Genomic DNA, 14,299 nt, shown 5'->3' with positions numbered 1-14,299 from the left:
TGAAATACCCCAGAGAGGGAAGTATGGGAAATATTTCTGGAAAGGTATTGGGCTAGGGGAAAAGAAGTATTACTATCAACTGTACTTCTGTTTTATTCTGATACTCTCATTTAGACTTCACAAAACCCAGGAGAGGTAGTTTTACTATGTCTGTTTTTCAAATGAGGAAAATGAGCTTCAGGAAGTTTCTAGAATGTGTCCAAAGTCACACAGCTAGTAAATGACAGAGCTGGAAATTAAGCAGGCGTCTCCCTGACCTCCACACTGTGCCTCCTCCACGCCAAGGCCTTTCTGAGGATTAGATCCTCAGCTTACTACTATGAACTGCACCCAATATTTCAAACCTATTTTTTAGCAGCAAAACCTTTTCTGAAATCATACTAACAAAAACAACAGCGACATTTATTTAACACTTCATATATGCTAAGTACTGTTACTTGTTTTAACTCATTGTTTAACTCTGTGAGGGCAGTAGTATTAGCTGCTTTTTACAAAGGATTAAACTGAGGCACAGAGAGGTTAAATGATCTGCCCAAGGTCACACAGCTAGATGTGGCAGAGATAGGAAACGGGTCCAGACTGTCTGGTTCCTGTGCTTGGACTCTTGATAATCATGCATATTCTTCTTCAATTTACTCAACAAATATTTAGAGGTGCCTCCCATGTGGGAGCACTGTTATAGATGCTGAACGGAGTTGTCTGGCTGATCTGGTCTAAGGGAACCTGGGGGCCCAGGCCCAGTCCACTCAGTCTCCCATTGTTGCCCAAAGTGGCCCTTAAGGTACTTCGAGGAAATCTGGGGTTCCACAGAACACAGTTTGAGAAATGCTGCTCAGCCCACCAGCTACTCATGGTCCAGAGGATATTTTGTGCTATCTCTGCTCTTCCAATGCTCTCTCCCAGAAGCTGCTTGCCTTTTCAATTTAGGTATAATGTCCTGACCCAGAAAGAAACTCAGAGCGTATACGATGTCAGGTATTATGGGGGCCAGTGTGAGACCGTATACAACGGGGAATGGAGAGAGCTTCGGTACGACCCCACCTGTGAGCGTCTCTACTATGGAGATGATGAGAAGTACTTCCGGAAACCCTACAATTTCCTGAAGTACCACTTTGAGGTAAGTCTGAACAGGGGTGCTCACAGGCCACTGGGTGGGTGCAGGGAGGGGAAGCTGTTGGTGGAGATAGCTGCCTTGCTTTGGAAGACCTTATTTCCTGTGGGGTTTGCTGGTGGCTGAAGGTCCCACTGCACCTGCCCTCACGCATGCTTAGTGCTGAAGAGGCAACGGCAGGGCCAGTGAGCCGCATACTGTAAATGGGACCAGCCCCTGCTAGATCTCGGCTCCAGTCCTAAGTCAATAAAATAGATTCGGGGCCTGATTTTCTAGGCTGCTTGTCAGAAGACCTATTTCCAGGTTTTGACTCTATTAGAATAGATGTATATCAGACCTTGAGCAGCTCACTGCCCCTCCACGGGCCCAGGTTATTAAGATGTAAAGTGGGGGCAGGAGAGGAGGTGGCTGGGGGTTCTGAGAACTGTGCTCCTGCTTCACCGGGAGCTGGTCCTCACTGGTGACCTTCATCTCTTGACTTTCTGTCCATGATTTTGTTGGAAGAAAGGGTTCCGCTATTGCAAAGTGCTTGCAAACTGTTGATGATCCCTAAGAGTCTCTCTCTTTAAAATTCTGCGGTCTCCTGGTCACCCTGTAGCTCACAACAAGCTCCAGAGCCTGGCCATTCCTTTCTTCACCCCTCACCCTCTGGGTAAGCCGTCTACACAGCAAACCTCACTGGAGGCTTACCATGTGTCAGCTCTTCTATTTTGACACAAATTCTCCCACCGAACCCTCATCACAAGACGATGCGTCAGATATTATTATTGGCCCATTTTAGATATTAAAAACCCCAGAGACTTAGAGGGATAAAGCGCCAGGCTCAGTAGGTAAGCCCAGACAAGATTTAAATCCAGATCCATCTGAACTAAGTCTGGCTATACATCTTTTAGAAGGGAGGCTAGATTATGCAAATTCTATCTATGAATCATCCACATTCTATCTACAGAGAGAGATGATAGGATGCCAGTACTCTGAACAGTTATCTAGTCACATCCTCCCTCCCCCAAGTTTCTCAAGAGAAAAATATTGACAGAGGATAAGGCCAGGCTTATTGAGTCTGTTTTTAAGAAACTGGCTCTCACTATTCACAAGAGCCAAGACATGGAAGCAACCTAAAGGTCCATCATAAAGAAGATGTGTTGAATATATACAAAGGAATGTTGCTCAGCCATAAAAAAGAATGAAATGTTGTCATTTGTAGCAACAGGGATGGACCTGGAGATTATCGCACTAAGTGAAGTAAGCCAGACAGAGAAAGACAAATACTATATGATATCACTTATATGTGGAACCTAAAAAAATAATACCAATCAACTTATTTACAAAACAGAAACAGACTCACAGACATAGAAAACAAACTTAGGGCTACCAAAGGGGAAAGGGGGGTGGGAGGGATAAATCAGGAGTATGGGATTAACAGATACACACTACTATATATAAAATAAACAAGAATTTACTGTATAGCACAGGGAACTATATTCAATACTTTGTAATAACCTATAATAGATAAGAATCTGAAGCTGTATACCTGAAACTAACACAATATTGTAAGTCAACTACAGTTTAAAAAAAAGAAATTGGCTCTCCCCACCCCACTTCCACCTCTGCCATCAGGCTCCGTCTACGAGCTGGAAGACATAGACGGTGTCATTTTTCTAAACTGGAGGACAGTCTAGGGCCTACGTGTCAGGCAAGAGAGACTAGGTTATGCTGTGGCAAAAAGGATTCTGAAATCTCAGTGCTTTAAAGCATCAATGTCCTACTTATTCTACTCATCCTTCCTAAGGTGGAAAAGAAACTCTCATCATCACAGACTCTCAGGACCCAAACTGATGGAGCCTCCAACTCAACACATGCTCTCGTGATTACAGAGCAAACCCCTCATAGGCTCCTAACCCTCATTTCCTTGGCTCACGAGACCACGCCTCAGGTCAAGCTAGCAGAGAAATGCAATCCTGGAATGAAATAACCAAACACTTGTGGGTGGTCCCTAAGCATACCTCTGCTTAGAACTATCTCCACCTGCATGCCTTTGCCCCTTTCCTCCCAGGTCCACACCTAGACATGGCTTTCTGTATCTCTCCACGGCAGAGCCAAGCAACCATCTGTTCAAGAAGGATAAGCCCGCTGGAAAGAAATACATGCTCAGAACAATATAGCATTTTATCAGAATCGTGTGTGTGTGTGTGTGTGTGTGTGTGTGTGTGTGTGTGTGTTTAAATAAATATTTTAGCAGTACCACTAAATACTAAGCACTGTTGAATTTTCTGTATTTTCGTATCAATTTGGAATAGCCTTTTAAAAGAGTTATTTATAATAATCTGAAACTTCGGATATTTTACAAAGCAAAGATTTAAATATTAAGTATGAACTGGAATATAATGCTAGTGCACAAGGCTAACATCTATGTGATGCTTTTCAGGCCCTGGCAGATACTACAGTCTCCTCAGAGTCCTACGATGATGCAAATGACCTTTATTCTAAAGTGAAAAATGACAAGTTTGTGTCGGCTGGAGTGACCATTGGTGTGGGCCCTGTAGGCAGCCCATCTACTGTGACTGCAGGTGTATCTGGGTCACGAGGCAGTTCGGTCTTGAATATGTTAAGCAAGTATAATCAGAAGGTATTAAAACATAATGCCCGTGTCACACAGTATTCCATAATCTATGCTGAACACGTATTACCTTAACTGCATTGAAAAGTACAGTAGTAATTGAACCTTCATTTGCTTGTGTAATTGGACATGTCTGATCAGTAGTAATCATGTTTGTTTTTCTTCTTACGCTTTCCCACGCAGAATCATCACAAAGGGAATAAAATTGCACCATAAGACTAGTACTCTTATCACTTTGCCCATCCTTTTTCATGGTTACCTGGAGCACAGAGGGAAATACTTAGAAGGGTAACGTCTTAAAGAGAGACAGCCAAGCCCTCTAAACCAGACTTGGAAGAATTCTAAAGCAAGCCCGGCTTTTCCAAGTAGATGGGAGGGCTGGCCTGCTTAATGAATCTTTCATTTCTTCATCAAACATTTACCATTAACTGCCTATTATCCGGAGAGGTCAGACAGTGCATCCTTGAGGAAGTTAGGTAGTCTGTCTAAACTGAGATCTAAAGACTAGTACCAGTTGTCCAGATGAAAGGGGGCAGAAGTTAACAGAAGGCTGCTCTAGGTCTGGGAAACAGCATGTGCAAAGGCCTGGAGACGAGAGACTGCCTCACACAAATGTGGGATGGAAAGGACTTCCGCTGGCTGAAGCGCAGGTGGGAAGGGAAAGGAGGGAGTGATGAGGATGGAGAGGTAATCAGGAGCTGGAGAAATATTCACTGAATTGATCAGAAATTTACCAAAAGCCTCAAGACACTGATACCAGAACTGGGGATTTAGTTAGGGCTCAAAGCATTATTTTGGATGATGAAAATACAGTTATAAAAATTAACTTCCTCAACAAATATAAATGCCAGGGCTTACCTGGTGGCGCAGTGGTTGGGAGCCCGCCTGCCAATGCAGGGGTCACGGGTTCGAGCCCCGGTCCGGGAAGATCCCACATGCCGCAGGGCAACTAAGCCCGGGCGCCACAACTATTGAGCCTGTGCTCTAGAGCGTGTGAGCCACAACAACTGAGCCTGTGTGCCACAACTACTGAAGCCCGCATGCCTAGAGCCCGTGCTCCACAACAAGAGAACCCACCTCAATGAGAAGCCCCGCACCTCAAAGAAGAGTAATCCCTGCTCACTGTAACTAGAGAAAGCCCATGCACGGCAACAAAGACCCAATGCAACCAAAAATAAATAATAAATTAAAAAAAATTTATATATATATATATATATATATATATAAATTACATTCTGGAGCTTTGCCATGAATAAGCTACTGATCTGAAGGGAAAGTACTGTTCTGAGATCTGACTGTCACAGATTCATGTGGACTTTTCTAAAAGCAGGTGGCTTCTTCCAACTTTCACTATCACTTTGGATCAAGGTTTACATTCCCTGCAAGTAAGGCTCGTACATGACCCCCTTCCTCTTAAACCAATCCAACCTCACCCTGTCCAGTGGATCCTGCTTTTCTTGATTACCGAACAGTACAAGACTACCACTAGAATGTAATCTCCATGAGGGCAGGGGCCTATCTCATTCAAGATCATGTCCTGTGCACCTAGCATAATGCATGTGACCGTAGGCACTGAAAGGTATTTGTTTAATAAATTAAGTGATATTGGCATTTCCTCATGTCATCAAAATATTCCTAAGCCTAATTTTTAATGGATACCTGACACTTGTGTAGCAGGTTGCATAATGCAGTGCTTTAATTAGAGCAGGGAGAAATGTGGAGGTGAGAATGGACTGGGGGCCGGACAGAGGAGAGGAGCACAGTGAAACACATTGTAGTCACCAACCCAGCGAAAGTTGATGAGAACTTGACCTGGACAGGGGCAGTGGGAACAGAGATGCAGACGTGGGAGAAGAAGCCAGGCTGGTGTCTAATATGTGTTTGCAAAATGTAATAATACTCTGTTATATGTATTTATGTTCATACAGTTACATGTGAATATATTTATATTTCCCACAGGTACTAAATACTGCCCTTTTGCATGATCTCATGTAGTAAAATGTATACTCTCTTTGTTCTCTTCCTTCATTCAATGGCGGTTGTTGTTACTGGCAGAAATATACCTTCATGAGAATTTTCACAAAGGTGCAGACTGCTCATTTTAAGATGAGGAGGGAGAATATCATGTTGGATGAAGTTATGCTGCAGTCATTACTGGAACTTCCAGAGCAGTACCATTACGGCATGTACGCCAAGTTCATCGATGACTACGGCACCCATTACATAACGTCTGGAACGATGGGTGGCATTTATGAATATATCCTGGTGCTTAACAAAGAAAGAATGGAAACAGTTGGTAAGTAGAGCGGATGCTTGATGCACGCAGTGTTCGATGCGTACGCCAGACATGGTTTGCAATTTTCTAGGCACTGTCAGCCACGCATGAACTCATTTAGCCTTCATGACAACTCTATAAGGTAGCATTAGTATTATTATTTACAGGGACTTGAGGTTCAAAAGGGTGAAATGACTTGCTAGTAAGCACTACAAACAGAATTTGAACTCAGACTTGTCTGGTTCTCCAGAACCACGTGTTTTCTATTGCACCATAGTTACCTCTTCAATAATAAAGGATCTCTGGGGTTTTGCTATTTAAAATGTTAAAACATTTTAAATATAGATTCTTGGTTAATGGAACTGCCATCCAATCAGTCAGTGATGACAGAAACTTGGAGTCATCCCAGATCCCTTCTTCCCTTTCACCCCTGTAGATCTCTAAGACCCTTCAGTTCTCTCTCCTGAGCAGCTCTTGTCAACATCCCTTCTTCTGCATCCCCTCCTACAATGGTAGGCTGGGTTCCCATCTTTCACTTACTACTGCATCATCTCCTAAATAGTCTCTAAGGGAAGATTCACCCCTTCCAATCCATTCTCAACAACTGCCACTAGAAGGATCCTCTGCTTCACAGATCTTATGACATCACCTCCTTGCTTAATATCCTGACTGGCTAAACTAAAGTCTAAACTCCTTAACACTGACATCAACAATCTTCATGGTCTCACTCCAAACTGCTAGAACAGTGGTTCTCAACACGTGGACTCCAACAAACAGTATTAGTGTCACCTGGGAACGTGTTAGAAATGCAAATTCTCAGGCTCCCATCCCAAATCTGCTAAATCAGAAACTCTGGGAGTGGGCCCAGCAGTGTGTTTTGACAAGCCCTCCAGGTGATTCTGATGCTTAATACAGTTTGAGAACCACAGATCCAGTCAACGACTGAGTAGAAGGGTGAGAGGTGTATCCATATTTCAAAGCCAAGTTCAACTTCCAAGTTTCAAGAAGTCTCCCTGACTCCACCAGCCCAGGCTGGCCACTTCCTTCCTTCAACACATTCATATCAATTCCACACTGCTTAGTCTTTAAAAACAATTTTCCAAATGTTAATATTTCTCTCCTAATCTAGACAGCAAGATCCTTGAAGGCAAGCATCATGTCTGACAACTTTCCACCTCTTTAGCACTCAATGCAGGGTGAGCGGACAAAACAAGACATGGAGTTTGAAAGCGGGCATTAACTGAGATTCCTGGCTAGGGTCATTCATTAACTCATCCATCTATTCATGTATCCATTCTTTTATAATTCAAATATCTATTGGGTATCTATTATGTGTTTGTGCTAGGGATACAAAGGTGGGCAAATCTAAATACGGTCCTTAACATCTTGTAGCACAATACAAACTGCAGATTGAAACCCAACAGTAGGTCTTTTTTTTTTTGAGTGGGAGAACTTTACGGGGTTTTTTTCTTGAATTTTATTTTATTTATTTATTTTTTATATAGCAGGTTCTCATTAGTTATCTATTTCATACATATTGTGTATATATGTCAGTCCCAATCTCCCAATTCATCCCAGCACCACATCCACACCCCCTGCTTTCCCCCCTTGGTGTCCATACATTTGTTCTCTACATCTGTGTCTCTCCAATAGTAGGTCTTGATATCAATGTATGGAACACAAACATTTTGAACAACACAGAACAGAATAAAAAATATCATAGTGGGTTGTAGGTAGTGAAGATAAATTATTGCTTCAAGAAAATGTTGCCAGTTAAAGACATGTACACATGGACAGAGTCATGATACAAAATAAATAGTTCAGGAGAGATCAGTGTAAAAAGAGTTTGAAAAAGTTAATTCAAGTGGATCTCTTTAGAGTCACTCAAAAACATGAGGAAGGAAAAAGAGCTAACGTTTGCTGAGTACTTACTAAGTTCCAGGACTGTTGCATACATTCTCATTTAATTTTCTTGACAACATTTGGAGGTTAGTGTAATTCTAGTTTTAGCCCCAGAAATGCTGAGGCTCCTTAGGGAAGTTAATTACTTGGCCCAGGGCTGCAGGAAGCTGGCGTCAGAGCCCTGGACCTGGGGTCTTTCCACCACATGGCTGTGGTAGACCCTTTCATTTAGGCTCCGTCTTTGGTGGTGGATTACTAATTAATTGCCTGGGGTATCTCGAGCCCCTCCTCTTTAAAATCTGTGAGGCAGAAATGGGCTTCCAGTGTGGTTAATATTCAAAAGGAGCCCACTAACGAATTGTCCCAGGGATAATTACCTCAGCTCTGTTTATAGAAAACCATATGTCGATAATAGCACAATTTGCTATTTGGGAAGAGCTGATTTTCTATAAATCCGGAAGGTTAGTGTTGCTTTTCTATAAATATGGAAATGTGCTAATCATCACCTCATCTGCTGGAGACTGCTAATAAATCAGAATGTCATTTACATATTAACCTACAAAGAACAAAAACATCTACCTTCTTTCCCTTTGACAAATAATAGAATCATGCACACCCTTCTCTCTATGTTTGATGTTTGTCTAATTTTCTCTTTGTCGCTTTTTCATCCTCTCTCTCACTCCCTTTCCCCTCTCTCTCTCTCTCTCCTCTTTTTCAATGTCTTTTTTCTCTCTGTGTATCTTTGATCTAATGACTTTAACAATATTTATATTCTATCAAGTGCTTGTTTCTAAGAAATACCCCGTGTGGTATACATTCATGTCCTCAAAGAGCTGAGCTTGGAATGGAATGATTTAAGTGAACACATGGGCTGGTTTGCTCTGGGGGGATCCTTTGTCCTTGGGTTTGCCTCAGATTCTCTATGGGTTCATCCCAGAGGACGCACAAGGCTGTTTTCTTCTAATGTGTTCTTTAGATAAAATGCTTCTCCCCCAAAGAGAGCATGAAACCATCCATCAAAAATCAGGGGATGTCTTGGATGTTGGGGAGGTGATGTTAGACTTCAGTGGGACCCTAGACTTTCCTCAAGGGCTGCTGCTGACAGCTTTCTACCTTCTACAGGAATCAGTATGGATTGGGGCTTGAATTTCTGGATTTAGATTTTTTTTCTCCTTCATCCCTTCTTTGGATCTCCTATTATTTGTCTTTGTATAAAGATCTGACAAAGAGAATAGTGCATTCACCATCTGGCTGCTCTGGAGTCTGGCCCTATTACAGAGCTGATAATTTACCTAGGACAGGGCAAGTACTTCAGTGACACCATTCTATTCATGTACGTTTCCTGCCTTCTTTGGCACATGCTGTGCTGTCAGCCTCCAAAGCACTTTCCTGTCTTGCCAACCTGACAGATTCCAACTCATTCTTTTGAACTTGTATGGGCAGCCCCACCTCCCTGCAACCTGCCCTGATATTCCTCTGCACATTCTTCCATAGTTTTGTTCGTTCAGACATGCATTCATCAACCATGTTAACTGAGTTTGTATCATGTGCCAGGTGAACAGAATCGACATGGTTCCGGTTCTTGCAAAGCTCAGTCTAGGGGAGGAAACTAAATAAACAGCCAGAACCCCAGATGTCATCCTTGGTTCCTCCTTTACTTCTTGCCCCTCATCAGTGAGACCTGTTATCTTTACTTCTAAAGCATATGTGGCGTCTGTCCACATCTCTATTACCATCTAACTGGTCCAAACAACTATGACCTCTCATCTGGCCACTGCTAGAATATGATGGCTTTTTTTCTTTTCTTTCTCCTTTTTCTCTTTCCTTTCTTTCTTTCTCTGTGTTCTTTTCTTGTTGTTGTCATCATTGCTGTCCCACTCACACTCTAACACAGCAAGCTTATTTTAGCCTACAGCCTTGGTACTAGCTATTCTCTCTGTCTGGGCTATCCTTCTCTCTGATGTTTGCATAGCTGTATTCTAATCATTCAGATCTCAACTTAAATGCCCCCTCTTCAGAAAGGCCTTTTCTGACCATGTGGCAAGTCTCTCTTTGTTATAGCACCCTATTTTAATTCTCAGAACATCACTATATATTCTGTAATTACCACGCTCACATGCCTTTTTGTTTATTGTCAACCTCCTCCTTCTAGTATGCATGTTCCATGAAAGCAGGGGTCTCATCTGTTTTGTTCACTGTTATATATTCATCTCCTAGAACAGTGCCTGGCCTTAATAACTTCTGTTGAGTCAGCTAATGAATAGATACATATAAAATTGCAAACTGTGATAAGAGCTGGCTAGAAAATGAACAGGTCGTAGAAATAGAGAATAACTGTGAGAGGAGAAGGAGAAGACAATCACTTAGTTTAGGATTATCTGGGAAAGTGTCTGGGATTAACTGGGATAAGGTCCAAAAGATATTCAGAAGGAGACTCCAAAGACAAGAAAGAGGGAGGATTTCCTGGGCAGAGTGGACAGCCTGCCATGTTTCAGAACTGAAATAAGCAACGTGTGGCTAAAGCCCGCAGGTGAGGGGAGGATGGAGGGAGCTGAGGTTGGAAGAAGCTGCAGAGCGTCTTGCTGGTCATGGTAAGAAGTATGGACCATGTCTGCAGTGAAACGGGAAACCACTGCAGGGTTATCAGCAGGGCACTGCCACGGTCTAATCTCTGTGTCAGCAGGTCGTTCCAATACTATACAGAGTACAGATTACATGCGTTGAGAGTGGACTCAGGGAGCACAGTTAGAAGACTCTTGTTGACATCCAGGTAGGGAATAAAGAATGGAGATGAAAGAATATGATTGATTAGGGACATAGTTTGAAAGCAGAGTTTAGATAATTTGCAGATGGCCTGGGTGTGAATTGTGAGGTGTACTCCTTCTACATTACATTACATTATATTTACATTATATTATATTACATTACATTACATTATTTTCCTTCTACATTATATTTCTAACACACACACACACATTAGGGCAAGAAGAACATGATGAGTTTGCCTGCGAGGGCCAGCTTCCTGGGAGAGATGTCTCTCAACATGCAACATGAAGTAGAGTTTCTTAGCAGTTAAGGAATCTAAGTAAATCTGATAAGATACCTCCATCAGGGATGCTGTAATAGAAACCATGCATGGAATAGAAAGTAAACTAATAGCCCTCAAGGCTCTAAAAGTTCATGATTCTATAGTTTGGGGCCATTTTGAAAGGGCTCTGCAAAGACCTTAACAAAACATGACTTCTATTGATGCTCTGAGAAGCCAGTAGCATTTCATGGCCCCATATAAAAGCCATTAGGCAACGCGGTAGTAAAAAGAGTTCTTTTTAGAAAGATGTCTTTGCTTTTCATGTAGGTCCTGCCATTTAAAAGCTAAAACTTTGCATCTCTGAGTCTCAGTTTTCCCATAACTAATGTGTGGATAATAAACTACTGCAAAAGGCTCTTATGAGAATTAACTCTAAAAAGCACGTGATAAATAAAACACCGTCTAAACGGTAGTTACTATTTATGGTTTACAGTTTTAGGTGGGATTGTAAGCAGCAAATATCATTTGATCAAGGACTGTGGAATGAAAAAATATGCCGGCAGATGGTAGCAAGGAATCCAGATTTTGGAGTCAGACACATCTGGGTGGGGATCTTGGTTCTACCAGTTAACAGTTCCATGACCTTGATCAGGGTACTTGATTTCTCTGAACCTTAGTTTTTTCAAGACCCAAATAGGAATGATAACAAGGATTTGTTTGAGAATAATTCCAAGTACATCTTGCATGATAAGTGTTTAAGCAGATAGCTTTCCCTTTAATGCAGGATATTAGGATAGCTTAGTGTTTGAAAATATGGGTTCTGTCACTTATTAGCTGTGTGATTACCAGCAGATTATTTAATCATTTTAAGTCTCAATTTTCTCACCTGTTAAGCTGGAGGTATTAATGGCATTTAACTTACAGAGTAATTGTGAGGAATAAGTGAACTTATCTACAGAAAATATTTAGTGTAAAGCTCAGGCTCTAATGAGCACTCGATAAGCATCAATTGCTGAACAAGGTTCTAATTTAGATTCCTTGGGCTCAAATCTCATCTCCATCACTTATCAACCATGTGACCCTCAGGCAAATTAACCTCTTCATGCCTCCGTTTCCTGTTTCCCTAAATGAGACAATGACAGTAATACTTCATAGGATTGTTATGAATATGAAATGAAACAATCTGTGTGATCAGGTGGCCCAGGGCCTGGCATAGAGTAAGAGTTTAAAAATGGCACCTATTACTGCTGCACTATGTTGATGTTACTATTACCATATTTATTATTCCCTGCTTTCCAGTTATTAACTCTATAATGTTAACTGTCCTCTCATCTGTAAAGTGGGGACAATAAGACAACATATCTCATAGGGCTCTGCAATTGGTCAGCTCTGAAACACTGTTCAAATGGAAGGGAAATCATTATCATCATGTCCAGCCTGCAGTGGGCAATATTTCCGCTGTAGACTTGGAGACTCATCAATCATGCCTCCTCCCCCACCTGCCCATTTTTTAAATCAACGTCATTCATTTCTTTCTCTAGAGCTTCATCCCGTTTTGGAGGGACTGCTCCTCCCATTGATCAAGGTCAATTTGAATTCTCATCACTATCTTTCAAGGTGGTAACAACTCTGCCTAAATCAGTGCCTGCATTCCATTATGCCTCCCCTTGGTGGCTGCCAGATAACAGTGACGCTGGAAAAGATCCTTCTAGTGAGAGTACAGTACATTCAGCCAGTTACTGGTCATTGCCCTCTAGCTGGGGTCCTTGGCCAACTGGTCTACCACCTAACACACTGGGTAGAAAAAGTCACAGGGACATGACTAAAATCTCACTAAAGCTGATATCAATTATACTTCCACATTCTCTTTCTCCATCTTCCTTTTCTCTATTTATTCATTCCTTCAGTTTTTCATTCAACATATATTAAGCACACATAACATGGTAAGCACTGTCTAGATACCAACATGGGTCCTCTTATCTCATATAGAAGGTAATGGGGTTTCTCTGTTATAATCATCTGATTATAGTCAGGACAACCAAATTGATTACTACCTAAAATGGATTAACAAATTATCTTTTTATTCACTGTACTTAGAATTAACTGGTTCTAATAAAATATATTTACATATAAAAACTCCTAAGGTTGGTAATATATAATCATTCACATCTGGTATTGAAGATGATCTTCATAATAGCTTATGAGGAATTATATTATTATTTTTCCCAATTTTATAGAGAGAAAGCTGAGGTCCAAAGACCCAAAGTAAATGGCTCAACATGATTCAGTTAGTTTTTAACTAAGGTCTTCTGATGTAGAGCTTGTGTATTGTCCCACACCATTTCCCCACACTTCTGTCATTCATTCTGATACTATATTCCAGGGGCTTAGACTCTAGCAGCACTGGTAAGATGGCCAACAGTTAATGACCATTTCATTATGTGGCAGACACTGAGTTAGGCACTTTAAATGCACTATCTCATTTAATCCTCAGGAAAGACTGGGGAAGAGGATACTATAATCCCCAATTTACAAATGAAGAACTGAAACTCAGCAATGTTAAATAACTTGTGCAAGGTCAAGGTCATCTTGTTATTATGGGTGGAGCCAGAAGTCCACAGTGAGAACCTGTGATGTAAACCAACACGCTGTAATGCCTCAGAGATGTTTTACCTAGGATTTTTCAAACTGCCGGCCACAGCCCATTAGCAGATTGTAAGAGAAGTTTAGTGGGTCATGACCAGCATTCAACAAAATGAAATAGAATACACTAAGAGGGAAATCATCAGAGAGCATCACACAAAGCATGGTTAAGTATTGCAACTTATTTCAGCTGGATGTAAGTGGGCTGGGTCATGATCTAAAATGTATGGCTTACTTTTGGGGGTAGTCAAAAACGCATTAGACACACTGTCTGAACCCAGTGTGCTCCACGGACTGTGGACATGTATCTAATCACTTTAAATAAAGGGAAAATCATCAATAGCCATAATGAAGGCATTAGGAAGTATATTAGCTGGGGTTCTCCATACACTTTACATATATATGTAAAGAGATTTATTATTTAAAAAAAATTAGCTCACATAACTATGGAGCCTGACAAGTCCCAAGATCTGCATTTGGCAAGCTGTGGACCCAGGGGAGTTGATGGTTTAGTTCCAGTCTGATTTCGAAGGCCTGAGAATCAGGGGAGCTGAGGGTGTAGTCCCAGTCTGAAGGTTGGCAGGCTTGAGACCCAGAAAGAGCTGACGTTTTAGTGTGAGTCCGAAGGCAAGAAAAAAGCCAATTTTCCAGCTCAAGGCAGTCAGGCAGGAAGAACCCTCTCTTACGCGGGGGCCGGTAAGATTTCTGTCTATTCAGAACTTC

At 41.7% G+C, this 14,299-nt stretch overlaps 1 protein-coding gene across 2 annotated transcripts in view; it reads left to right on the top strand.

The window, feature by feature from the left end:
* Positions 1-14,299, top strand: part of C8A (complement C8 alpha chain) — a 72,155-nt gene that overhangs the window by 36,994 nt on the left and 20,862 nt on the right. For both annotated transcript variants that reach the window (XM_004273796.3, XM_033435410.2), the window contains exons 5-7: positions 928-1,117; positions 3,537-3,737; positions 5,784-6,024. In XM_004273796.3, coding sequence (XP_004273844.1) covers positions 928-1,117; positions 3,537-3,737; positions 5,784-6,024 — 632 coding nt within the window. The remainder of the gene's footprint in view (positions 1-927; positions 1,118-3,536; positions 3,738-5,783; positions 6,025-14,299) is intronic.

The sequence above is a fragment of the Orcinus orca genome, chromosome 1, assembly GCF_937001465.1.
Source record: "Orcinus orca chromosome 1, mOrcOrc1.1, whole genome shotgun sequence".
NCBI lineage: Eukaryota > Metazoa > Chordata > Mammalia > Artiodactyla > Delphinidae > Orcinus > Orcinus orca.
This window is presented reverse-complemented; position numbering and strand designations above follow the sequence as displayed.